Source organism: Mirounga leonina, unplaced genomic scaffold (assembly GCF_011800145.1).
Source record: "Mirounga leonina isolate KUSES-001 unplaced genomic scaffold, KU_Mleo_1.0 Mir_170, whole genome shotgun sequence".
NCBI classification, from domain to species: domain Eukaryota; kingdom Metazoa; phylum Chordata; class Mammalia; order Carnivora; family Phocidae; genus Mirounga; species Mirounga leonina.
The window spans coordinates 32,151,256-32,178,284 of NW_023270433.1; the positions used below are offsets into that span (position 1 = coordinate 32,151,256).

The 27,029-nt window shown below is 45.5% G+C and overlaps 1 protein-coding gene across 2 annotated transcripts in view; it reads left to right on the plus strand.

The window, feature by feature from the left end:
- The first annotated feature begins 5,863 nt into the window (after window positions 1–5,863).
- Window positions 5,864–27,029, plus strand: part of TBC1D2 (TBC1 domain family member 2) — a 52,070-nt gene continuing 30,904 nt past the window's right edge. The window contains exons 1-3 of one of the 2 annotated variants that reach the window (XM_035016225.1): window positions 5,864–7,063; window positions 11,586–11,727; window positions 16,512–16,659. In XM_035016225.1, coding sequence (XP_034872116.1) covers window positions 6,689–7,063; window positions 11,586–11,727; window positions 16,512–16,659 — 665 coding nt within the window. In that variant the 5' untranslated portion in view covers window positions 5,864–6,688. The remainder of the gene's footprint in view (window positions 7,064–11,585; window positions 11,728–16,511; window positions 16,660–27,029) is intronic. The other variant, XM_035016227.1, reaches the window with a different exon arrangement.

The window sequence follows — 27,029 nt, forward strand, 5'->3', positions numbered from 1 at the left end:
CATTATTTCTCGTGCTCGCTTTGGCAGCACATATACTAAAAAAAGGGACATTATTTCTCATTAGAGAGAAGGAACATTACTATCTAGTCAACTTCCATTTAGGAGACTCAGGGCCCCGTGACTTAAATGAAACCAACAAGAAACAGAAAAACCTTTTTGTCTGCGAGCCTGAAATAAAAATAACAGAGTATGGGCAATGACCTGGATCAAATGCAGGTTGGGAGGTCCCTGCTAGCTCAAAGGACCTATGATTCCTAGAATTCCTTCTGATATTAGTAGCTCGCACTTCTTAAATGTTTTCTATAGCCAGACACTGTGTAAGCACTTTATGTGGTATATCTCACATAATTGTATAATAACACTACAGGAGAGGTATTATGATTATCCTCAGTTATATAGATGAAGAAACTCGGGCACAGAGAGGTTAAGTAACTTGTCTGAGGTCACACATCTGGTGATGATGGAGCCAGAATTCAAATTCAGGCCTTCTAACTCCAGAGACACTAAAAGAGTGATGAAGATACCACCAAGATTTGATACTTAATGTCCCAGTGGGATTTCTTCTACCCACCTATTAAATGATGTTGCTACACTTCTTGCCAAGCATACCAAGAACATAAAACACAGACCCCTCATTTTCTTTTCCTCTGGCTTATAAATTTGTGAAAATTAAACTAAAAATATTCTCTCATATTATTTGAGTCTTTAAAATATAAAATAATTAAAAAGCAAGTTTCCCTGGGACCAAAGTTTCTTTGGCAGAATATGATTCACATTCAAATTCCTTGAATTTGAAATGAAATATAATATAGAGTTTTCAATGTCTGCAGTGTCCAATCATTCCTTCGAGATTTTTTTTTTTTAAGATTTATTTATTTGAGAGAGAGAAAGAGAGGGAGCCCACACAGAAGCAGGGAGACAGGGGCAGAGGGAGCAGGAGAAGCAAACTCCCTGCTGAGCAGGGAGCCCTCAAGGCTTGTCATGGAGCTCATACCCAGAACCCCAAGATCATGACCTGAGCCAAAGGCAGATGCCCAGCCGACCGAGCCTCCCAGGTGCCCCTCATTCCTCCAAGATTCTATAGCTAAATGCTGTCAAATGTGTGCTTGACATGTGGAGCTAAATCTCCATTATGTCCAGGCATGCAAACTTTGACTGATGGGGTGAACATTCGTTACAGTGATCCTGCCAGGTAAGTGGGGGGCCTATTTTGACCTCTGAGATTTCATTATATGAGGAGGTATGCATGCAAAACTAAACATTTTTTCTCTAACTCAGTATTTTACAAGAAATCTGCCTGAGAATCCTATCTGCAAATGACTTACAGGTTTAAATGAACCTAACTCCCTTAAAAAATTACGTATCTGAAAATCATATGTGCCAAATAAATATGAATTCTTTGGGCTTATTATCAATTGAAAATTATATTACTCAAAAATAGATCTCTTAGAAAGGATATGATGATGTTTTGCTGACCAGAAAGCCTAAAATTTTAAAAACATATTTTCAATAAGACTGTACTCCTTCCTTAATAAGAGAACTGAAATTATCCCGTAGTAAGAGGAGGAAAAAATTTGACAAGGAAGACAACTCCAAATAATTTGAAGCATAATGTTCATTAGTGCATGTAATAAACCCTTACACTGAGCACAAAGAAATACATGATTTTGTTGATAGAAAATCCATTTCTCTTGCCCTCACTAAATAAATGGATTGAAGGGATATGTAAAATATATTGACCTCAGGATGTCAAATTATTGGAGTGCCTAGGTGGCTCAGTCGGTTGAGCGGCTGACTCTTGCTTTCAGCTCAGGTCATGATCTTGGTCCTGGGATTGAGCCCCGGGTCAGGCTCCATACTCAGCAGGAAGTCAGCTTGGGGATTCTCTCTCTCCCTCTCCCTCTGCCCTTCCCCCTGCTTGTTCTCTCTCTCTCTCTCAAATACATAAGTAAATCTTTTTTAAAAAGGATGTCAAATTATTAACCTGCCTGTTTTGGATATATTGTAGGGGAAAAGGGTATTGTTTGGTGCCTCTTTTAAGCCCTTTGACAAAACTGAGAACACCCAATATACCCAGGGGCAGTACAGAACAAAGGCCACAAGGCGTCGCTTTCTGACAATGTCTTGCTTGGCAGTTAATATTCTCACAGAAGGATGGGAGGGGAGGAGAGGGATGTTAACTATATTTTGATGTAATAAACCGAAGTGCATTTATTAGAATACACAGCAATTAATGTATCTAGATCAAAGGAAATTTCCCTAAACTGAAAACTTAAATCTTTTTTTTTTTCTTTTTCTTTTCCTCTGGAGCAAAACCAAGCCTGTTGGTATTACTACAGATTAGGAATACTGACGTGAAAATTTTCCATCATTACCTCTTGGTCTTCACAAACATTCAGTGGGATGTCCTGGAGATGGATTATGATCCCTGTATTACAGATGAAGAAACCAAAGCCCAGGAAGGTTGTAATCGGCCAGTGGAAATTCCAGTGGCCAGGTTTCCTGACACCTACCACCCCAACTGGGAACTGTATGTCCTGCCCCTCCCCACATCCTTCAGAGTGGAGGTGCTTGGGAGTACAGTGTGACTATTTTGCTTTTTGGAAATTAGTGTAAATATTTTAGACAAAAGTGTCTGATATGAATTTGTATTTGTTTATGTTTATAAAAGAAGGCTTCAGGGAGTTTTCATGGGTGCTCTAAGCCACTTTGGGCTGTGTCTTGGATGGGTTTCCAAGGAAGCTCATTTTGTTGTTAGGGATGTGTGTTTGTTGCTGGGGCTGCCAAGCAAAGTACAGATTGGGTGGTTTAAACAAGAGAAATTTATTTTCTCACAATTCTGGAGGCTAGAAATCCAAGATCAAGGAGTCGACAGAGCTGATTTCAGCTGAGGCCTGCCTCCTTTGTTTGTAGACAGATCTTCTCTTCTTATAAGTCAGATTGGAACCTCATTTTACATTAATTATATCATTTACATTAATTACGTCTTTAAGGGCCCTGTCTTCAAAAATAGTCACATTCTGTGGTACTGGGGGAGGGGGCCGTTAGGGCTTCAACATATGAATTTAGAGGAGACACAATTCAATCTGTAACAAGGTGGAAAAGTTGAGAGACCTGCATTACCCCTTCCAACTCTTTACTACCACAGTGAGAGTGTTCTAGACTGTGTCCTTAATCTACAACTCCCAAGAGTTGGATGTTATGTATTTCTTTCTCTAAGAAAGCTCCTTAGCTTAATCTGCTTTTTGTATGTGACTCTCTTGATTGTTTCCTATAGGAGTAGAGATTGGAGAAAAGGTTTATGATCTCCATTCTTTTACTTTTTTCTTTAATGCTCTCCACAATAAGTATAGTCACCATCTGTCACCATACAAAGTTATCACAACACTATTGATGATATTCCCCTTGCTGGACTTTTCATCCCCGTGACTTCTTTATTTTATACCCAGAGGTCTGTATGATCCCCATTCTTGAATTAAGGAATTATATTCAACTTTGGAGCAACTTAAAAACAGGAACAGATGTGTACTTATGAGTACATTTTTCTAAAGATTTAAATTATATTTTTTAAACTGTGGAAAATATAGAAAAGCAAATAGAAGAAAATGAAAATTATTCTTCATCTTACCTCCTAGAGAAAATGCTACCAACATTATGCATCATCTTTCCAATATTTTATACACATACATATGTAATACATATATAAATACATATTTAAATTCTATGTGCTGTTTGTTTTTAAGATTTTATTTATTTGTCAGAGAGAGAGAGAGAGAGAGAGAGCGTGCGCATGCATGAGCAAGGGAAGTGGCAGGCAGAAAGAGAAGCAGTCTCCCCACTGAGCAAGAAGCCCAGTGCAGGACTCGATCCCAGAACCCTGGAATCATGAACTGAGCCAAAGGCAGACATTTAACCAACTGAACCACCCAGGCGTCCCTGGGTGCTGTTTTTTGATGTGTTCATAAAGGTCTTTCTTCCCTTGATCCAAGATTATATAAATATTAGCCTTTACTTTCTTTGAGTATTTTATGGTTTCATTTAATTTTTTTTATCATTTTAACCATTTTTAAGTGGCAATTCAGTGCCATCAAGCACATTCATAGTATTCTACAACCATCACCACTATACATTTCTAGAAGTTTTTCATCATCTCAAACAAACTCTGTACCCATTAAATAGTAATTCCTCATCTCTCCCTCCTCCAACCCCTAGTAATTTCTATCACACTTTCTCATAAAGAAATTTGCCTATTCTAGGTAATTCATGTAAGTGGAACTATACAATATTTGTCCTTTTGGGTCTTGTCTATTTTGCTTAGCAGAAATTTTCAAAGTTCATCCATGTTATAGCATCTGTCAGAATTTTGTTCCTATTTAAGGCTGAGTAACACTCCATTTGATTGTATATTATGGTTTCATTTTTATGCATACTTTTCTAATCTACATCAATACTATTTTGATATAACGTATTAGGTGAATATCTAAACTAACTTATTAAATATTTCATCATGTCCCCCACTGATTTGAAATTCTAACTTCCTCTTACACTCCAATACCATGAATTCTCAATAGGGACATCACCCCCAAGGGTTTGAAAATTGGCTCTTGGGGTACAAAAGAAAATCCCACTCTTTTTTATGTATAAAGCACAGACAAACATGCAGTACATAAAGAGATACATATTATATCTGTGGTAAAATTTTATGGGAGGTGGTGATTAGGGGAAAAGTCTGAAAAGTTTCCTTTAGGGATAATAATGGTAAAAAGGGTTGAGAAACCCTGCCCTGTACTACATTCCTACACTTATTTATATGTTTTTCTGAATTTACTCCATTATGTGCCTGTCCCTGTACTAGAAAACACTAAATTCTTTTGTTCTTATCATTGTTCATTTCCTTCCTAGAAAGTATGAGAATCTGAGGTCACCATGATCATTTACTTGTTTACCTGTCAATGGCTTGTCTCCTTGGACTAGAATGACAGCCCAGTGGGGTCTGAGGGTTGTCCTGTTCATCACTGTGGCCCTGCATTTTAAATGGTGCCTGGCAGAAGGCGCCCACGAAATACTTTTTGGTTGAATTAAAAATCTGAATATCTAGTAGGCCAAATCCTTTTTAATTGCTTTTTTCTTCAAAGATTTGGCTACCCTAACCTGTTCACTCTTGGAAATGAACTTCTAAAAGACTGTAAAAAATCCTATCAACTGTGCCCCCACACCCGCCAGAAGGTGGAGCTTCTTGTGGTGGAGACTCAGTGACTCTATTCTGTTGAGGTAACTTTATAGCCATGAAACCTGGCAGAAACCACCTCGACTAAGTGATGGAGGTACCATCACCATATGTATATCACATAGCTGGATATTATGAGAGGGGCACTTCCCCTCTGTGGTGGTAGTCTCCCCCAAAACCTATCACCCCAGTCTATCATGAGAAAACGCCAGACAACCCCAAATTCACAGTATTCTACAAAATAGCTGACCCAGTACCCTTCAAAAATGTCAGGGTCATAAAAAAAACAACAACAAGGAAAAGCTGAAATATGTCATAGTTCGGAGGAGACTAAGGGAACATGATGACCAAATGTTGAATCCTGGATTAGATCCTGGAATATTAGTGGGAAAACTCTTGAGTTTTTCAGTCGTAGGTCGTATATTTGAAATTATTATAATTATTCTTTCAAATATCTAATATTTAGCTAGAAAAATCTAGAACAGGATGTGCTATTTGTTTTATTAAAAAACTGTGAAACATTGTGTGCCAACTATATTTCCATAATAGACATTTTTAAACTTCAGAAATAGATGTTGAATTTGATCACGTACCTTTTTAGAAAATATTAAAATGCTTGTTTTTGCGCTTCAGATGTAATTTTTTTCTAGTTATTAAAATACCCCTGCATCTCTAAAATAACTCCTTCTAGATGTACTATATAATTCTTTGTAAAACACTAGACCTGGTTTGCAAATATATTACTTAGTTTTTCAGCATCATCACTTAGCAGCAGCCGGGCCTGGGCAGATGCACGGAGTCCGCGGCGGGCAGCGAAGAGTCACCAAGGTGCTAAACAAACGCCGGACAGAAGCCTGCGGGAGGGGCCCCAGACTCGTGAGCGCCCAGAGCTGCGCCGGAAGTGGCGTCATCGAGCCGGCGTCCCTCTCAGCCAATGGCCGCGGAATGCGCCGTCCGATGGTAACCCTCACCGCACCTGCGGGTAAAGGCGGACGCAAGAAAGACCGTCCTTCTACGTTATTACGCGAGTTACCAAGGCAGCTTAGTTAGGGACAAGTGTCTCTTCCCGCTTCTCTGCCGCCAGTTAACCTAGCTCAATGACACCACGCCTTCAACCTGAGGGCCCCCTCACGCGCCGCAGCGACCCTCACTAACGATGGCTGACAGGCGTGGAGTAAAAGCCGGAAGCAGGCGGGATGGGCGGTGCTGGCAGAGGGCGTGCCGAAGGCGTGGCCTGGCTGCAGTGAGACCGGGAGGGGCGTGGCCAGCCGCCCCACCTGGGCTTTCAGTCAAAGGCGCACTTAACCGCCGCGGTCCGCGTTCTAGCCGTCTCCGGAGGGCGGGTCGCTACTGGCCCCGCCCCCGCCCACATTTCTTCCTCTTGGGAAGCACCCCCTGAGTCTCCGAGATTGGGCCGGAGCTGGCTGCTGGCTTCCAGAACGTCGGCGGTCTCTAGCGGCGATGGAGGGCGCCCACGAGAACCCCGCAGAGTCTAGCTCCTCCGTCCCCAGGTCCGAAGAGCCTGCCGGCTCGGCCGGAGGCCCCGAGCTGTTGCCTGCAGAGGAGTCGGAGGGCTGCGCCCGTCCCTTGGAGGCGGCCCCCAAGAAACTCTGTGGCTATCTAAGTAAATTTGGCGGCAAAGGGCCCATTCGGGGCTGGAAATCCCGCTGGTTCTTCTACGACGAGAAGAAATGTCACCTGTATTATTCGCGGACCGCGCAGGATGCCAGTCCCTTGGACAGCATCGACCTCTCCAGTGCGGTCTTTGACTGCAAGGCGGACGCCGAGGAGGGGACTTTTGAAATCAAGACTCCCAGCCGGATTATTACTCTGAAGGTAAATGGAGCAGTTTTTTAATTTTTCAGCCAGGGTGAGTTCCCAGGGCACGGCTGGGCACGTGTGGGTGGTCACAGTAAATTTACTGGAACAAGGATCACAGGCTCTGATCTCCCCCAGTGAACCCTGGGTGGCCAGGGTTTAGTGCATTCCAAAACGCAGTCACACCCATTTCCTCATTGGGCTCCCACGACAAAAGCTGGGATGATGTACCCATATTAGAATCAAGAAACAGAGTCTTGGAGAGGTGAAGTGACCAGCCAGAGGTCATGCATCTCCAGAGTGGTGTAGCCCACACTTGAAATCCCTGAGTCTTTCTACCTCTCAGTACTGTATCAAAACTTACTTTTTGGTGTGCCTTAACAATGCAATTACCTTAACTTTCTTACTTGGGGCTGAAATATAGTCAAAATATGAATTGTGCAATCCTCTCGTGGCCCGGATTCTGAATCACTTTTCTTGACATTTTGGCCAAGAGGAGTGAATGCTTAGCAAACATTGGCGGGGATTGGGAGATAAAATACTTTGGTTTTTCAGATCAGCCTAGAATGTTCATAGAGGCGTGTCTTAACGTGTTTTACCATCAGTAGGTTTTGTTTTATTATCACCTTTAACTGAGAAGGCCTGAAACAGTGGAAAGGCCATGTGCTTTGAACTCAGACAGGCTTGGATTCAAATTCTACATCAGCTGCTTACTAGCTGTGTCACCCTGGGCAAATTACTTAACCTCTTAGAATCTAGGTAGTTTGTGAGGTTTAAAACAAGGTGTGTAAGCATCTGGCACCTACAAATTGTTGAATTAATCCCAGCATCTAGATACAGCCTAGCACCTAGTGGGTGCTCAATAAATTCCTATTTAATGAACCCACATGGTGATAGAACCAAGGTCATAATGTTCATGTCAAGAGTGGAAAGACAGGGCGCCTGGGTGGCTCAGTTGGTTGGGCGACTGCCTTCGGCTCAGGTCATGATCCTGGAGTCCCTGGATCGAGTCCCGCATCGGGCTCCCTGCTCGGCGGGGGGTCTGCTTCTCCCTCTGACCCTCCCCCCTCTCGTGTGCTCTCTCTCATTCTCTCTCTCTCTCAAATAAATAAATAGAATCTTTAAAAAAAAAAAAAAAGAGTGGAGGGGCGCCTGTGTGGCTCAGATGGTTAAGCGTCTGCCTTCAGCTCAGGTCATGATCCCAGGGTCCTGGGATCGAGTCCCGCATCGGACTCCCTGCTGGGCGGGGAGCCTGCTTCTCCCTCTGCCTCTGCCTCTGCCTCTGCCTCTCTCTCTCTCTCTCTCTCTCTCTGACTCTCATGAATAAATAAATAAAAAACATTTAAAAAAAATTAAAAAATTTAAAAAAAAGAGTGGAAAGACAAATCTGGGCTAAGAGTTCTGGGATTCACACTCATCAGAGAAGACTGTGCCAGGAGACAGCCTCCCCGACCCCACCCCGTCTTCTGCCCCTTCACCCCCACTCCCAGCCAACTGGACATCTGTTGAGCCTCTGGATGTAGCCCATAGTTTCAGTTCCCCTTTAATGGCTGGGCTTGGGTGGTGACCAGGCTGGGAAAATCAGATAAAATAAGGCAAACCTGGAATTCCAGGCCAGGGAAGGCATTTTAGAGGTTATGGGTCATGTGTCCCCTCCCACAGAGGCTGAGTGCTGTCTACTGGATCTCCAACACATGTCTCTTACTGTTCCCTTGATCTGTTTGTGCCTGGCTCTGTGCTAAGCACTGGGGCATGGAGCCAAATCATACCTGCCCCCAGGTTCTCCAACAGCTTACTGCGGGGATAAGGGAACTGAGGGAGACTGGCACACACAGTGAAATGTTCTGTAGATACGCTAGGTCTGTACCAGCAAAGTGTGGTTCTACTGAGCGGAAGGGTCCACCCAGGAGGGAAGCACAGAGGAGGAGATGACATCTGAGGCCTGAAAAAGGGATTTGGTTTTCTACGAGCAGACAAGAGGGAGAAGGGTATTCCTGGCCACGAGAGCCCCATGGGCAAAGACAGGAAACATGATACAGCCCAGAGTGTCCTGGCCAATCACAGGAGCCTGGGGTACAGAGGGGCCCAAAAGTTGGAGTGGGAGAGCAGGGGCCGCAGCATAGGGCATTTGTGAGTTAGGCCTGGGAGCTTGGACTTTGTCCTGTGGGCTGTGGGAAATTGTCAAAGAGCTTTAAGCAAGGAAGCTCTGTGAGATTAAAATGTTTAGAAGGCTCAATGTGGCTGTGGGATAGAGAAAAACTTAGAATGCAAGGGAGGAGTCAGGGGTGGCTGACTGTCCAGCTGGGCCAGTCACGACCGAGGGAGGCCGTAGGATACCCACCCAGTAGACTCTTAAGTTCCAAGAGGATGGGACCATGACACGTACAGTAGGTGCTTAATATACACCTGTCCAGTGAATTAATAAAATGGGGCATTTGGGTATGGGCTGGAGCTTGTTAGCACAAGGTCATGGTGAAGGCCTGGGAGGGGCTGAGGGTCTCTCAGGGAGAGTGTATAGAATGAGAAGACTGGTGGGCAACATTTTATTTTATCTTACGTGGTACCTCTCTGACAGGCCTAGGGCCTCTTTCATGGAGCCCCCTGGCCTCGTGCACACCTTACCTGTGGACCACTCAGAAGGGGGAGCCTGCCCTGGTTGCCCCATAGCCTGCCGCCTGCCGCTGTTCTCACATGGCCTTGTAGGCAGCTCTGTGAGGCTTACCATCCACTCCCAGCCAGCTGCCTGGCTTCCTTGGCCCAGCTGATCCCAGGCCTTCTCTAGGTAAGCCACAGTCTGGGCCGTAAATGACCACAAAGCTCTGGTCCAAAGGGGGAGATCCACGTTCTGGGACCAGCTCCGCCACCACCTGCCTGAGCAACTTCAGAGCCTTAGTTCTCCATCTGTAGAAGGGCTGGTCCCTCCTGGAGGATCCAGCAACAGAATAGATGGGAAAGTAGGTATTTGGATCATCCAGGGAGACTAATGACCATCATCAACCATTGCCTTGTTTGGGGTACCTGAAGGGTGCCACTGTGTCGTTACTGTGTGCATATGGCTTTCCAGTCCCCAGTCATATCCATGATTTTGGTGCGTCCCCAAAACAGAGGAGGGTTTCTCTCCATTCCATAAAAAGTCAGTCTTTTAGGTTTCCTGGACCCAATTCCAACGTGGGACATGGAGGGTCCCCATACCACTGCCCCCCCACAACACCAAGCAGTTCTCTCTCTCTTTCTCTAGGTAGGCTCCATGCTCAATGTAGGGCTCAAACTCACAACTCTGAGATCAAGAGTTGTGTGCTCTACCAACTGAGCCAGTCAGGCACCCCCAACTCAATTCTAACAATGTCTACCCAGAGACAGCCTCAGATTCCACAGGTTGAGGGGCTTAGGCCTATAAGACTTCTCCCACACCTGGCTTCAGATGCCAGTGGCAAACTCCAGACTGTTACTTGTGTGTCTGACAACCGGCTACAGATTGGAGTTTCCACTGACCTCCTCCTTAAGTTCCATTAGTCTGCTAGAGCAGCTCCCAGAACTCAGGGAAACACTTACATTCACCAGTTTATTAAAGGATGTGAGAAAGGATACCAGTCAACAGGCTGATGAAGAGATGCACAGGGCAAGGTCTGGGGAAGGGCAGGAGTGTTCACACCCTCTCCGGGTACGCCACTCTCCCCACATTGCCATGTTCACCAGCCCAGAAGCTCTCCAAACCCAGTCCTTTGGGTTTTTAGGGAGGCTTCATTACATAGTTATGTTGACTAAGTCGTTGGCCATTCTCCCATTCAGCCTCCAGCCCCTCTCCCCTCCTGGGAGGGAGGCGGATGGGACTGAAAGTTCCAAGCCTAATCACATGATTGATTCTCCTGGCACCCAGCACCCCCATCATTAGGTTACCTAAGGGCTTTCTAAGAGTTACTGTATTAAAACAACAAAAGTCATCTTTATTGCCCTTATCCCAGGAAATTCTAAGGGATTTAGGAGCTGTGAGCCAGAAACCATGGACAAAGATCAAATACATATGAAAAATATGCTTTTGGTCATTTGAATGACCAGATATACGTTTCTTATAAATCACCATATCACAGTCAGTTAAGACATTGAGATGTCGCAAAGGGAGATGGTAATGGTGCCAGCCCCCCCGCCACCAGCCCAGACTTTCAAAGTTCTCTCCCTATCTCTTACCGCCCCCAAAGGCCCTTGTCCAGGGACCCCGTTTTGAGCACCTGCAGTGCGTCAGCTACTGTGCTGAACGCTTCACCTTCCTTACCTCATGGCTGTCGCCGTCCTAGCACAGATGAGGAAACTGAGCCCCAGAAAGGTTAAGGGACCTCAGGGTTTGGGACCGGTCCTGATTCTCTTCTGTGGCCAAGAAGCGGGTGGTGTTTCAGAGGTGGGCACCCATCGGCCGTGACAGTTTGTTTGTTTTTTTTTTTCTGGGAGGGAGAGAATTACCAAGCCTCCTGGGACCTTCCCGCGTCGCAGACCTAGTGCCACGTGAGGGCACAGGGCCATACCGATTAACCCTTGTGCTTCTCAGGCTGCCACCAAGCAAGTGATGCTGTATTGGCTGCAGCAGCTGCAGATGAAGCGCTGGGAGTTCCACAGCAGCCCGCCTGCGCCTCCCGCCGCCCCCGATGCCGCCCTGGCTGCCAATGGGCCCGCCCTGCGCCTCGAGCTAGGTACCCAGTGGGTTCGCCTCCTGCCCGCACCCCCAAGGCTCGTGGTGACCAAGCCTTGCCCCTCCTGCTGGGAGTGAGCGGGGGGAGCCTCTGCTAAAGAAGCAAAGAGCCGGGGGGGGGTGAGTCAGGATCAGTTAGGACACAGTGTAGCCTCGAGGGCAGGAATAGGGGCTCCGAGGCCAGGACGTCTGGCTTCAAATCCTAATCCTGTGCGCTTAGTCTTTCTGAGCTTCAGTTTCCTTCCGTATAAAATGAGCTTCATAAGCCATACCCACTTCTTAAGGTTATTATGAGAACTCAGTGAATCCATGCACCTGGAGTGGTTGAAACAAGGCCTGCACGTTGTCCGAGCTCAGGAAACGGCAGCTGCTAGTTCGATGACTGTTGCGGGAAGTTCTGGAGAGACTCGCACAGGGTTGCTGTGAGGAAGGTTAGTGAGAAATGCAGCTATTGTTGCTGTTCTGACACGTAGGCTTTTGTGCTGCGAGTTGGGTAGAGCAGTGGTTTTATCCGTGGTGGTCCCGTAAGCAGAATCCTTCACCCCCACGTGGGCCGCAAAGGAGGTTTCTCGGTCCCAAGTCCTAGGACACCCTCAGCGTGGAGGAGTCCTGGAGATCATACCCTCCCACCCCACGCTGGGGCGTGGCTGGCAGTGTGCTTGGCAGGTTGAGAATCGGGACAGAGCACCCCCGCTGCCCCCGTAAGAGCTTGGAGACTTGTCACAGCTCCGCGCTGCGGCGTGGTAACAGGGAGGCCGACGAGGCCAGGGCACGACTTGTGGCCAGGCACCTCTAGATCTCTGTACCTGGGTGTTCTACCTGTGCCGGACCGAGCTCATCTGCCCTTGACCCTCTGCTCCCCCAGTTTCCTTCCCCCCTTGAAATGGCCCTTCACTTACCCGGTTGCTGCCGAACAGGGCGCCGCCCTCCCCCCTTGCCCCTTCGGCAGTCTCGGTGGTGAGCCAAGCCGGTCTGTCACCGTGCTGGCCGTGCCTGCCCTCCGGCCCCTGCTCACTGCCAGTGCCCCGGGTCAGGCCCCAGCTCCTAGCGGGAAAGCCCCAGCAGCCTCCTCGGCCCTGGCCCGTGTCCCGTGTCGTGGCAGCCTGCCAACTCGGACCCATCCTCCCCACTGCGGCCCGAGTGGGCTTTCTGAAATGAGTGCTGGAGCCCCGTCCCCTCGCAAGGCCCCCTACCACGTCCCAGGCCCAGCTTTTCAGCACAATGCTCAGGGCTCGTCCTCTCTTGTCTCACCTCTGCCTGCTCCCCCCAATGCCCACCTCATGCCGTGAGCTTCAGCAGCACCAGAAGCGTGTCTGCCTGGCAAATTCCTGCTTGTTCTTTATAGCCACGCTCCAGTGTTGCCTCCTGCTCTTGCCAGCCTCCCCTTGGAAGCCCCCCAGCACTCTGCCAGCTGGACTCTGTATGAGCCCTCAACACTTTGTTCACATGGTTCTAACAAGGCCTGTCACGTTGTGTTCTCATTATAGCATCCTTGTCAGTCTCTGCCCCCAGGGGCGGGGGCCATGTCTTTGTCACTTATGTCCCTGGTACCGGGTGCCCTGCCTGGTACATTGGATATTTGTGAGCAAATGCATTGGATTTTATTATTAAATGAGGAAGGGAACGTAAAACCCTTAGCCTAATGCCAGGCACATAGTAATTGCTCAATGCATAGTAGCTGTCCTAATAAGGTGGTTGTTACATGTGTACACGTACATAATAACGGCTGTTGTTTAGTGTTAATAATAATTATCAGTCATTTCCTCCAAGAACCTTCTGGGTGTTTCATGCTTGTAAGGGCTTTCTTTGGGGAAGGATTTGTTTGTGCCTCTGTACTTCCATTCCACCCTCTAGTCCCCATCTGCCAGAGAGCCAGACACCCTGGCTGAGTGCAGAACTGCAGCCTGAGTGAGCACAGTTGCTGGAGATCAGCCTCAAATTAGAAGCAACGAGACACTCTCCTGATAACCGAATTCTTGTATGTCTGGAACTAAAATGGCTTTGGGATCCCACAGGTTCTTCTACTGTGCTGAACTCTTTCCAAGCTCTTGAATTCTGTGGCTTTGGTTTAGCACACCTAGTGGGCCTCTTCTGGGCCAGCCCCTGCTGGGGACATGGCGGGGAGGACGTTGTCCAAGGAGGACACTGGTGGGAGACGCAGGAAGCTGGGATGTGGGCCTCTCCTGAAGCCTTTCTCCTCCCACGGCAAGCCTTCACCCTCCCCGACCAGGTCCCTGCAAAACCTTCCCCAGCCCACCCAGAAAGACGTTTCTGGACTTGTGAGCAAGCTGGGAGGCCCTGGATTAGCTGTCTGGAGCAGGTTGCCCCACCTCCAGTCTCCACCCTTCCTGGGAGGAAGCAAAGCCTGCTTCTAGAGCAGTGAAAACCAACTGACTCACATCTGACTTTGAGTCACAGACATTTCATCTTGTAAGAAGTGCCCTATCACTGCTGTTGAGCAATCTGCAAGTCATGTTCGCTTCTCTACAGCTTTTAAACGTTTATACCTTTATTTTATGCTTTACCGAAACATTGGTCTCCACAAGAGCTGAGAAAGATCAAGGGCAAACCAATTTATAATTTATATGTTGCCCAAGTAGGACCCAATTTACATAAAATAGCACTCTTGTAAGTATATATTATCATAAAAATATGCATACCACTTACACTGTCATAACACTTTACACGCATCACGTTATCTAATCCTCACATCAATGTTATAAGGTAGTGTTGTTCCCATCTTACAGAAGAGGGAACTGAGGCCCACAGAGGCCAAGGGAGCTGTTCAAAGTCACAGAGCAAGGAAATGTCAGCACTGAAATTTGAACCCTAGTCTGCAGGCTCACAACCCTCTCCTCGTGCTGAGGAAGCACCTGCGGACAGGGCCCGGCCGGGATGTGACCTGCTGGCCCAGGCCCCTTTCACTGGGCAGTGACTTCCTACTGGTGTTAGAGCAGTGCCTGCAGCTCAGGCACAGGGAGAATTACAAATAAATGCTGCCGAGAATTCCGTGTGTGGTCTGCTCACTGAGGGTATTTCTCCTCACTGAGGGTATGCCCAGACCAGAGCCTTGGGCAGTCAGTTCTGTTTCCTGCAGGAAGTGCTGACCTTCACTGTGGCATCACCACCGTAGCTGTCCCTTGAAGACCTCCGTGCACTGGGGGCTGGTGCCTTCCGGGGGCAGCCCCTCCCTTCTTGGAACCGTCTGCCTGTCACAAAGCCTGCTCTGACAAGCCACATAGTTTTAGTGGCAAAGCAAGGAACTGTGAGTGCGCAGCTCGGCTGCCGGCTGTGTGACCCTGGCCACCAGAAGCCTTCTGAGCCACTGTTTCCTCCCTGGTGAATCCAACCAGCGGTGACATTTACCGCCAAGGCTTAGTTGGTGTGACCTCAAAGGAGATTTAGGGCCACAGGTGGAAGTTAAAACAGATGTTGGCAGTTAGGGGAAGTACTTGCCAAGACATTAAAATCTGAGACACATTGTACATGTTTTTGCTCTGAATGAGGGAGAATAAAGATGGTTAAAGTATTAATAAACCAGAAGACCTTAATTATTTTGAAACAACTCAAAGTCTGGGTTAAAGACTACTTTTGAAAGATGCAAGTCCACAGAATGGGGCTTTATGGTTTTCTAAATATGTTCATATCCTTGATCTCTGCAAGAGACAGGGTGGGGAGTATCCTTCCCATTTTAAAAATGTGGAACCTGAGGGCGCCTGGGTGGCTCAGTTGGTTAAACGACTGCCTTCGGCTCAGGTCATGATCCCGGAGTCCCGGGATCGAGTCCCGCATCGGGCTCCCGGCTCGGCGGGGAGCCTGCTTCTCCCTCTGACCCTATCCCCTCTCATGCTGTTTCTCTCTCTCTCTCTCTCTCTCTCTCTCTCAAATAAATAAATAAATAAAATCTTAAAAAATAAATAAATAAATAAAAATGTGGAACCTGAGGCTGGAAGAGAAAATGTGATTTCCAGCCTGGTCATAGCACCCTTCCAACAGAACCATGATTTGGCTTCAGGTCTTCCAACTCCACAGCTGTAGGCCAGATTCCTTGGGGCTTCTGTTGAATCCCCCAGAGGGCCCTGTGGGTCCAGCCAGATGAGCTCCCCTCTTAGCACTCCCCTGCCCATTTGTCCTTCCGAGCCTTGTCTCCTCTGGTCCCTCCCAGCATCCTCAGCTCTGGGCCTGGAACCCCTTGCTGCTGCCTGTACTTACACACCCAGAAAGATCCTCCCTCACTCCTTCGGCAGGTCAAAATCCTTTCCTGCCCTCTAGGCCCTGCTCCAGTGCCCTTCCTCCAGGATCATGGAGGATCATGCCTATTCCTTGTGTTCTTAAACATTCTTCATTAGCATCCTTTTAAACGGCTGAATAATATTCTGTTTTCTGAGGGCATCGTGATTTATTTAACCTCTCCCCAGATCTTTACTTCCAGTTTGAGGGAGTTATTTCCAGGTTGAGGCCAGACAGGGCCAGGATGAACCTCTTGGTTCATAAAGTTTTATCTGCATCAGATAACTTTTTTAGGATGGATTCTCAGAGGTAGAAGTATCTGCAGTTCTGCATATTTTAACGGAGTCTTCAGGAAGACTTTCTCAGCAAGATGCATCATTTTCCTGGGAGAACATATGATGAAAAGCCTGCCTCTTTGGCTGCTCTTAACCTACAAGGAAGGCTTGCTCGGGCAGCCCCCGACTCCAACCTAGGAGCTAAGCCTGTAGCACCTCTGTCTAGTGTGTCCAAGTGCAGTGACCCAAGTGGATGACTGCCCTTTTCTTCTTTCCCCAGAGCAAGAGGAGGCAGAGCTGGAGGACTTCCTGTGCCCTGTGCGAACACCCCCCGGGGTTGTGGGTGTGGCGGCTGCCTTGCAGCCCGTGCCTGCCATGCCCTTGGCCCTTCAGAACATTTCCCTCAAGCATCTTGGAACTGAAATACAGTAAGTACGGTGGGACTGAGGGGCTGGCCAGGCTGCACACACCCCCTTCTTTGGAGCTTACAATGATCTGGTGTGATCCCTGCAGGGAGGTGGGCCTGGGGAGAAGGTTAGGGGCTTCATTTTTAATTCATCACCTCATTACTTTAAAATATTACATTTGTTGGGCGCCTGGGTGGCTCAGTAGTTAAGCGTCTGCCTTCGGCTCAGGTCATGATCCCGGAGTCCCGGGATCGAGTCCCGCACCGGGCTCCCTGCTCGGCGAGGAGCCTGCTTCTCCCTCTCCCACTCCCCCTGCTTGTGTTCCTGCTGTTGCTGTCTCTCTCTGTCAAATAAACAAACAAACAAACAAACAAACAAATATTACATTTGTTGTTCTAGCTTTTTTTTTTTTTTAAAGATTTTATTTATTTATTTGACAGAGAGAGACACAGTGAGAGAGGGAACACAGGCAGCGGGAGTGGGAGAGGGAGAAGCAGGCTTCCCGCCGAGCAGGGAGCCCGATGCAGGGCTCGATCCCAGGACCCTGGGATCAGGACCTGAGCCGAAGGCAGACACTTAACGACTGAGCCACCCAGGCGCCCCTTGTTCTAACTTTTTAAAGTAGTGCATATTCTTTTTTTTTTTTTTTTTTAAGATTTTATTTATTTGAGGGGCACCTGGGTGGCTCAGTCGTTAAGCGCCTGCCTTCAGCTCAGCTCCTGATCCCAGGGTCCTGGATCGAGCCCCGCACTGGGCTCCCTACTCGGTGGGAAGCCTGCTTCTCCCTCTCCCACTCCCCCCTGCTTGTGTACCTGCTCTCGCCGTGTCTCTCTCTGTCAAATAAATAAATAAAATCTTTTTTTTAAAGATCTTAGTTGAGAGAGAGAGCGAGAGAGAGTGGAGTGAGGGGCAGAGGGAGAAGCAGACTCTCCGCTGAGCAGGGAGCCCAATGCGGGACTTGATCCTGGGACTCCAGGATCATGACCTGAGCCAAGGGCAGATGCTTAACCGACTGAGCCACCCAGGCACCCCAAAGTAGTGCATATTCTTTGTAGGAAATTAGAAACATCTCGAAAGGTACAGATTTTCAATTACCCATGATCCTATCACCCAGAGAGCATTCTTAGCATTTGGTATATCTCTTATCTCTGCATTTTCTATATACATATATGCATACCTGAGATCATACTGAATGTAACGTGATAATGGCATCACAAGTGTCTTCATATGGGAAACGCATTAGATTATTCACTTTTTTTTCCAGAGTGACTGTATGCAACCCACTTTTTAAAAATTTTTTTACGTAAGTTTTATTTTATTTTCATCATGTTAGGTGTACTCTTAAATCTCCATCACCTATTTCACCCATTCCCCCACCCAGCTCCCTTCTGGCAACCACCAGTTTGTTCTCTATAGTTAAGAGTCTTTTTCTTGATAGCAGGAGGGGAAGAATGAAGGGGGGGACATCGGAGGGGGAGACGAACCATGAGAGACGATGGACTCTGAAAAACAAACTGAGGGTTCTAGAGGGGAGGGGCATGGGGGGGGATGGGTTAGCCGGTGATGGGTATTAAAGAGGGCACATTCTGCATGGAGCACTGGGTGTTATGCACAAACAGTCATGGAACACTACATCAAAAACTAATGATGTAATATATGGTGATTAACATAACAATAAAAAAATTTTTTAAAAAGAGTCTTTTTCTTGGTTTGTCTCTCCTCTCTCTCTCTCTTTTTTTCCTTTGTTCATTTGTTTTGTTCCTTAAATTCCACATATGAATGAGATCATATGGTATCTGTCTTTCTCTTATGACTTAGCATTATATTCTCTAGCTCCATCCATGTTGTTGCAAATGGCAAGCTTTCATTCTTTTTATGGCTGAGTAATATTCCATTGTGTATATATACCACACCTTCTTAATCCATTCATCTGTCAATGGACACTTGGTCTGCTTCGATAATTTGGCTATTGTAAATAATGCTACAATAAACATAGAGGTGCATGTATCCCTTTGAAATAGAGTTTTTGTATTTTTTGGGTAAATACCCAGTAGTGTGATTACTAGATTGTAGGGTAGTTCTATTTTTAATTTTTTGAGGAACCTCATTACTGTTTTCCAGAGTAGCTGCACCAGATCACATTCCCACCAATGGTGCAGGAGGGTTCCATTTTCTCCACATCCTTACTGACACTTGTTGTTTCTGTGTTGTTAATTTTAGCCATTCTGACAGGTGTGAGGTGATATCTCATTGTAGTTTTGGTTTGCATTTCCCTGATGATAAGTGATGTTGAGCATCTTTTCATGTGTCTATTGGCCATCTGGATGTCTTCTTTGAAGAAATGTCTGTTCGTGTCTTCTGCCATTTTTAATAGGATTATTTGGTTTGGGGTGTTGAGTGGTATCAGTTCTTTATATATTTGGGATACTAATCCTTTACTGGATATGTCATTTGCAAATATCTTCTCCCATTCAGTTGGTTGCCTTTTAGCTTTGTTGATTGTTTCCTTCACAGTGCAGCTTTTCATCTTGATGTAGTCCCAATAGTCTATTTTTGCTCTGTTTCCCCTGCTTCAGGAGGCATATCTAGAAAAATTTGCTACAGCCAATGTAAGAGAAATTACTGCTGTGCTCTCTTCAAGGATTTTTATGGTTTAAGGTCTCACATTTAGATCTTTAATCCAGTGATCCAGTTTCACTCTTTGGCATGTAGCTGTCCAGTTTGCCCAACGCTATTTGTTGAAGAGAATGTCTTTCCCATTGCATATTCATTCCTCTTTTGTCGAAGATTAATTGACCATAAAACTGTGTGTTTATTTCTGGCTTTTCTATTCTATTCCATTGATCTATGTGTCCATTTTTTTGCCAGTATCATACTGTTTTAATTACTACCACTTTATAATATAACTTGAAACCTGGAATTGTGATGCCTCTAGTTTTGTTTTTCTTTTTTAAAATTCACTTTTAACGTGTGTAACTTACTGTACATTGATCATATCTCAGCCACTTTTTCATTTGTTTTTCATTATTTATACAATTTCCCACTAGTAAAATTTGTTTTAAATAGTTCATAAGAAGATAGCAGTATGTCCTGAGCTTTGGAGGCAGACTGCCTGGACTTGTATCAGAGGTCCACCAGTCAGCGGCTGTGCTGCCCGTGGCAACTTGTTTGATTTCTCTGTGCTTCATTTAAATTGTTAGAGATGTAAATACAGTAGTGCCTGTGGGTCAGTGCATGCAAAGTGCTTTAAAACTGTGCTTGGCAATGGTATAAGCACTTTATAAATACTGTCTGGTGCTATTGTCATTAATCTAACTGAAGAAAAGGAAGCTCTTGGGAATTCAAATGGTACCCAATACTGATCCTGTTGCGGTGCTTATTTTCTGCGTGGACTTCAGATAGACTGGGACCTCTTAAGGAGCAGCTTAGATTATTCCCTGGACTTGGATTAGAGATCCCTGGCTCTGTGTGACTCAGACACAGCATTTCCCTGCTGGCCTCAGTGTTTGAATTCCCTCAGGTAGCTAGAAGGGTGGTGATGCTGTTTCCAGGAGAGAAGCAGGTTTTAGAGAAAAGACGATGAGTGTCCTCTAAGGCCTGCTGGCCCGTGAGGCATTTGGATGGAGGGGCCTGGAACTCAGGAGATTAATCTGAGCTGGAGGGAGAGACTTGGGGGATGTCAGGCATGGGTGAGCCCCCCAGGGTGAGTGGACAAGGAGGGTGCCCTGCAGGGGATCTTCCCTCAGGGGGAGCTGGAGGGAACTGGGTGCGTTGGGAGCCTGCTGTGGGGGTGAAGGGGCTGAGAAATCCAGCCATCCAGCCAGGATATATCCAGTGTGGTCTCACCAAGCTTAAGCCAGGTTTGTGCCTGATCGGCTACAAACAGAAGTGGGAGAGAGAACATGCAGAGAGAGAAAGGAAGGAAGTTTCAGAGGATCAGTTGGTTACTTCCCTCCTGACATTTGTAATAATCCACAGAAAATGTGAGGGAAAAGTGCAAGAAGTGGGCTACTTGCCCTGGGCTGCTGAGAGCCCTGGTAGGATCGGGGGTTGTTCTTGTCTCCTGCACCCTGGGCCCTGGCTGGTCTTAGAGCCTGGGTCATACTCTGGGGAAGGGAGTAGGAGTGCTTCTAGAGCACTGTGCTAGGTTCTTTGTACCATCACAAAGTTGTCTGGACAAACCTGTAAGGTAGTGTCATAACATTTTAGCTCTTAGGGCATAGAGTCAGACGTCCGGGTCTGATGCTGTCTCCCCACTTACTAGCTCTGTGGCTTTGGCTACTTATCCTTTCTGAATCTCTGTTCTCTTCCGTGTACAATGGAGGTGATACTAAGTCTCACTTCACTGGGCTCTTGTGAGGATTGAATGAGTTGAGTGACTAGTGTCATCTTAGTGCCTGACCCATGGAAGGGCCCAGTCACTGTCTGTTGTGGACATGTTCTTCATCCTCATTGCAGATCAGGAAACCCAGGCTCAGGGAGGTTAAATGGCTTGCCCAAGGTTATCTTTCCAGAGCAAGTCTTTATGACCACTTCCCTGACACTAACCAGGCCTTTCAGACTTAGAGCTAATCCTACCCAGAAAATGACCTATGATCTGCTCCATACAAGGTCAATAAATTTATGAAGTGGAGATACCTCTTCCAGTGTAATAGTTTGGCTGGTAGTGGCCCACTGGGTTGTGTCAGTAGTGAGTGAGCACCCTGTCCCCAGAGGAGATGTGTGCTAGAGCTTAGGAGGCCCTTTGCTACCCTGGAGTTGGGGTTTCTATACCCTCCCCTACCCCAGGGATGACTGCTTGTGAGCCCCTGGCATTAGGGAGGCTGTACTTCCTGGGCAAGAGGAAGCAGAGGCAGCAAAGATGGTCACCCCATGCAGCCAGCACCTCTAGTATAAGAATGTGTTCCTCTCCAGCTGTGTGCCTGTGATTTGTGAGATCCATTAACAGGGCTCAGCACAGGATCCAGCACAAAGAGGTACTCAGTAAGTAGTGCTCTTCATGACCACCATTTTCTTTTTCATATGACCACTACCCTTTTATCTGTGGATGGGGAAAGTAAGAACTGGGAAGGGGAAGTGAGCCCGAGGAGTCCAAGGCTCCATACAGTAGGATCTTAATAATAACAGAGCAGGGGCGCCTGGGTGGCTCAGTTGGTTAAGCGACTGCCTTCGGCTCAGGTCATGATCCTGGAGTCCCTGGATCGAGTTCCGCATCGGGCTCCCGGCTCAGCAGGGAGTCTGCTTCTCCCTCTGACCATCCCCCCTCTCATGTGCTCTCTCTCACTCTCTCTCTCTCAAATAAATAAATAAAATCTTAAAAAAAAATAATAATAATGACAGAGCAAAAGGAGCCAGAAACCAAATTTCAAAGTCAAGTGTTGGAAATGCTGAGTTCTAATTTCTTCTCTGTTCTTTATTTAAGAGATCCATTTTTCCATCCATCAGTCAGCTATACTCTTCATTAAAGTACAATCTTATTTCTTATTCTGAACCCAACTATGCCAAAAAACTGGATTTTGTTTTAAAAATGAATTTCAGATCAAATCATGGTTCTTTGAAAAGATCAACAAAATTGACAACCCTCTAGTCAGACAGACCAAGACAAGACATGAGATTCACATTACTGAAGTCAGGATCAAAAGTTGGAATGTTACTACCGGCCTTACAGAAATACAGAAGATTTATAAAGGAGTACTATGAACAATTCTGTGCCAACAGATTAGATAACGTAGAGGACATGGACAAATTCCTAGAAAGACAAATTACCAAAACTGACGCAAGAAGAAAGAGAAAATCTGAGTAGACCTGTGACATGTAAAGTGATTAAATTAATAAAAAACCTACCCCCCCCCCAAAAAAAAAACCCAAACACACAAACAAAAACCTAGGACCAGCTAACTTCCCTGGTGGATTCTACCAAACATTTAAAAAAAAATTAATACCAATTCTTCACAAAATCTTCCCCCTAAAAAAGAAGACGAGGAAATACTTCCCCATTCATTCTAGAAGGCCAATGTTATCTTGACACCAAAACCAAACAAAAATATCACAAGAACCTGGAGCCTTCACCTAGAATGTCCTTGTGTGGTTTTGGCAGCAGGCCTGTTTTTTTTCCTAACTCACCTCTTCACAGGACTCCCAGCTGTATGCGAGAATTTCAATTTCAACTCTGCAGTTTGTATGGGTCCAAAATTGCTTTCTTTCCTCTCTTGCATTCTAGGTCTCTGGTATCAACTGTTGATCTATGATCACAAAATCAATCAATCAATCTTGTAGCTGTGTGTGGTGATGGATGTTAACTAGACGTAGTGTGTGATCATTTCACACTATGTTGAATAAATATGTTGTACACCTGAAATGAATATGTTATGTGTTAGTTATATCTCAATTTAAAAAAAACAGACAGTTGACCCCAGAACAAACTCATGTCCTAAGTCAACTTTCATAGTGATAATGCTGCAGACACACATTTCAAAATTCAGTGTCATATAATAAGCATTTATTTCTCACACATCTGGATTCAGCTGATATAGACTAGGTTCACTTCACATTACTGGTAAGATCTAGGTCTGCTCCTCGTATTCCTCATCTTCCATGGACCAGCAGCTGCCTGGGGCAAGTTCTTCAAGAGGGCAAGCTCTGGGGGCACCTTCTCAGTTGGTTAAGCATCTGTTTTCAGCTCAGGTCATGATCCCAGGGTCCTGGGATCGAGCCCCACATCAGACTCCCTACTCAGCAGGAAGTCTGCTTCTCCCCCTCCCCCTGCCTGCCACTCCCCCTGCTTGTGCTCACAAGCTCTCTCTCTCTGTCAAATAAATAAAATCTAAAAAAAAAAAAAAAAAAGAGGCAAGCTCTGTATGCAAGGACATTTTAAGCCTATGTTTACATCACATCTGCTAACATCGCTCTGAACAAAGCAAATCCCATGGCCATGCCCACGCCAAGAGAGGAGGTACTCTGCTCCTGAGGAGGTGGTGGGAAAGTAGTAAATATTTGCTAAGGAGTAGTCCAGTCTACACATTCACCTTCCCACTTGAAGTTCACCTTTTCATGTTTAGTCCCCAGGAATTTCCCTTCCTTTCCTGAATTCAGCTCAATACTTTTGAAACATGTTTGGTATTCATCTAGCATCTAGGTGTTTATGAATAAGGGTTTTTCAGGGTAATTTCCCACTATACTGCTAGAAGTATACATTGCACATAGGGATGATACAGCAAAGCTAGGACTCCATCACGGATCTGTAGACCTTCACGTCCCCTTCTCTTTTTTCATTTTTTTTTAAAGATTTTATTTATTTGAGAGAGAGAACACAAGCTGGGGGGAGGGACAGAGAGGGAGAAGCAGACTCCCTGCTCTGCAGGGAGTCTAATGCGGGGCTCAATCCCAGGATCCTGGGATCATGACCTGAGCTGAAGGCAGACACTTAACTGACTGAGCCACCCAGGCACCCCTCCCCTTCTCTTTTAACCACACTATTGCTGCCTCTTAAGTAAATGACCTTTGCATTTTTTTTCAAACTGTTGACCACCATCACAGTAAGAAATACATTTTATTTTATAGCTCAGTGCACATATATATAATTTAGAAAGTATTAATCCTTTCTAAGTGGAGTACATTCTGATATTTTCCATTCTATATTTTATTTTATTTATTTAAATTCAATTAGCCAACATATAGTACATCATTAGTTTCCGATGTAGTGTTCAGTAATTGATCAGTTGCTTTTAATACCCAGTGTTCATCACATCACATGCCCTCCTTAAATCCCATCACCCAATTACCCCATCCCCCCACCCACCTCCCCTCCAGCAACCCTCAGTTTGTTTCCTATAGTTAAGAGTCTCTCATGTTTTTTTTCCCTCTCTGATGACTTCCCATTCAGTTTTCCCTCTCTTCCCCTAAGATTTTTTGTGCTATTTCTTAAATTCCACGTATGTGTGAAACCATATGATAATTGCCTTTCTCAGATTGACTTATTTCATTAGCATAATACCCTACAGTTCTATCCATGTCGATGTAAATGGTAACTATTCATCCTTTCTGATGGCTGAGTATTATTCCATTGTATATATATACCACATCTTCTTTGTCCATTCATCTGTCGATGGACATCTTGGCTCTTTCCACAGTTTAGCTATTGTGGACATTGCCACTATGAACATCGGGGTGCAGGTGCCTCTTCAGATCAATATATTTGTATCTTTGGGGTAAATACCTAGTAGTGCAATTGCTGGGTTGTAGGGTAGTTCTATTTTTAACTTCTTGAGGAACCTCCATACTGTTTTCCAGAGTGGCTGTACCAGCTTGCATCCCCACCAACAGTGTAAGAGGGTTCCCCTTTCTCCACATCCTGGCCAACATTTATTGTTTCCTGTCTTGTTAATTTTAGGCATTCTGACTGGTGTGATGTGGTATCACATTGTGGTTTTGATTTGTATTTCCCTGATGCCAAGTGATGTCCAACATTTTTTCATGTGTCTGTTGGCCATTTGCATGTCTTCTTTGGAGAAATGTCTGTTCATGTCTTCTGCCCATTTCTGGACTGGATTATTTGTTTTTTGGGTGTTGAGTTTGACAAGCTCTTTATAGATCTTGGATATTATTCCTTTATCTGATATATTATTTGCAAATATCTTCTCCCATTCCATACATTGCCTTTTAGTTTTGTTACTGTTTCCTTTGCTGTGCAGAAACTTCTTATCTTGATGAATCCCAATAGTTTGTTTTTGCTTTTGTTTCCCTTGACTTTGGAGACGTGTCAAGCAAGAAGTTGCTGCAGCCAAGGTTGAAGAGGTTGCTGCCTGTGTTCCCCTCAAGGATTTTGATGGATTCCTGTCTCACATTTAGGTCTTTCATCCATTTTGAGCTTATCTCTGTGTATGGTGTAAGAAAATGGTTCCGGTTTCATTCTTCTACATTTGGCTGTCCAATTTTCCCAGCACCATTTATTGAAGAGACTGTCCTTTTTCCATTGGATATTCTTTCCTGCTTTGTCGAAGATTAGTTGACCATAAAGGGTCCATTTCTTGGTTCTCTATTCTGTTCCATTGATCTATGTGTCTGTTTTTGTGCCAGTACCATACTGTCTTGATGATGACAGCTTTGTAATAGAGCTTGAAGTCCGGCATTGTGATGCCACCAGCTTTGGTTTTCTTTTTCAACATTCCTCTGGCTATTCAGGATTTTTTCTGGTTCCATACAAATTTTAGGATTACTTGTTCTACCTCTGTGAAAAATGTCAATGGTATTTTGATATGGATTGATTGAATGTGTAAATTGCTCTGGGTAGCATAGACATTGTAACAATATTTATTCTTCCAATCCATGAGCATGGAATGTTTTTCTATCTCTTTGTGTCTTCCTCAATTTCTTTCATAAGTGTTCTGTAGTTTTTAGAGTACAAACCCTTTGCCTCTTCGGTTATTATTATTTATTATTATTCCTAGGTATCTTATGGGTTTTGGTGCATCCATTCCATATTTTAAATGCAGGTCACAGGGCACCTGGGTGGCGCAGTAGGTTAAGCGTCTGACTCTTGGTTTCAGCTCAGGTCGTGAGCTCCGCACTCAGCATGGGGTCTGCTTGAGATTCTCTCTCCCTCTCCCTCTGCCCCTCCTGCTTGTATGTGTGCGCACTCTCACTCTCTCTAAAATAAATAAATAAATAAATAAATAAATAAATAAATAAATAAATATTTTAAATAATGAAATAAGTTCTGGTCATGATACTAAACTGATTTTACAACCTACCAATGGTTCACAACCTGCAGTTTGAAAAACACTGACTTAGTGAACTCCTTTAATCATCTTCTCTTCCTCATTATTAATTCTGGAATATGTCTACTTTTATCTCTTTGCAAAGGGAAAATAAACTTTTCCTTGTCCTTTCATCCAACTCATTATGAATTTCTCTGTGGTCTGTGGTCCTAAGCCAGCCTTTGGTGCTACCTAGTTCCTTCTTACAAACCCAACATATAATGAGCCTGCACTCTGGGCATGTGTGGCCCAGTGCCAGGGGCCAAGAGGCATGCAGGCAGGTTAGTGCCCAGCTCTTGAAGAAACGATACCATTATTCAGCCTAGACAAGTACTTGGTCAAAGGGTAGCCCATTGACAAAGTTCAGTAAGCTCCTTGGAGGCCATGAGCTGATTAGTGAAGGCCTCAAGGAAAACAGATCTGAATGGGCAATGGAAGCAAGGGGAGAAGGATCCAGGGTTTGGAGCTTTCCTCAGCAGAAGTAGGGAGGCACCAATGATTTTTGAGCCAAGTAGATACAAAACCAGATGAAGGTTTCAGGAAAGTTAGTTTGGCAAGTCCACTCAGCCTTCGTTCAGCACATATACTGTAAGTGCCCTCTATGTTGCAGGTGCCGTGCTACACATTCAGAGTATT